The sequence below is a fragment of the Sphaeroforma arctica genome (assembly GCF_001186125.1).
Source record: "Sphaeroforma arctica JP610 unplaced genomic scaffold supercont1.13125, whole genome shotgun sequence".
NCBI classification, from domain to species: domain Eukaryota; class Ichthyosporea; order Ichthyophonida; genus Sphaeroforma; species Sphaeroforma arctica.
Window position 1 is genome coordinate 1 of NW_014027433.1, and position 679 is coordinate 679.

At 35.6% G+C, this 679-nt stretch overlaps 1 protein-coding gene across 1 annotated transcript; it reads left to right on the plus strand.

The window, feature by feature from the left end:
• Window positions 1-222: 222 nt before the first annotated feature.
• SARC_17991 (hypothetical protein) lies at window positions 223-376 on the plus strand (the record flags this gene model as incomplete). Its single annotated transcript, XM_014287924.1, has 1 exon — window positions 223-376. A coding segment is annotated over one exon (154 nt), but the record flags the coding sequence as incomplete, so codon positions are not given.
• Between the last annotated feature and the right edge of the window lie 303 nt (window positions 377-679).

Here is a 679-nt window from a genome sequence, read left to right on the forward strand (position 1 = left end):
ATATATATACATAGATAAATATATGTTTATCCGTTGATATTCGGTTTAATATATAGTCAATCACGAATCTGTACACATTATTTGTTCACGTATGCATACCCTCCATATAGACCATTGACACACATACACACCCCTATCACACATGTTATGAAAATCCATATATATACCCATCACATAGCTTATTATCACTCATACATCCACCCCTCATATAAGGTGGTACGGATGCATACTCTACCTACCGTTCTGACGGCCAATGCGTCGTACCAGTATGGAGTGGAAACAGGACTACTACACGGCGGCACTCTGGAGACCTCGTCTATAGGCCACCCTACTCTCAGCACACGCGCCAGCTTAGGCACAAGAGGCACATCAAGTGGTATTGTCAAGGGGATAGTTGTTATACTATGGTGTGGAGTGTACGTATGATATATGGTGTATGTGTATGTAAGTATGTATTGTATATATATACGCATGTATGTATGTATGTGTGTATGTATGTATGTATGTATGTATGTATCTATGTATGTATGTAAGTATGTATGTAAGTATGTATGTATGTATGTATGTATGTATGTATGCATGTATGTATGTAAGTATGAATTTATGTATATATGTACGAACGTATAGATTTATGTATGTATGTATGTATGTATGTATGTATATATATATATACTGTATA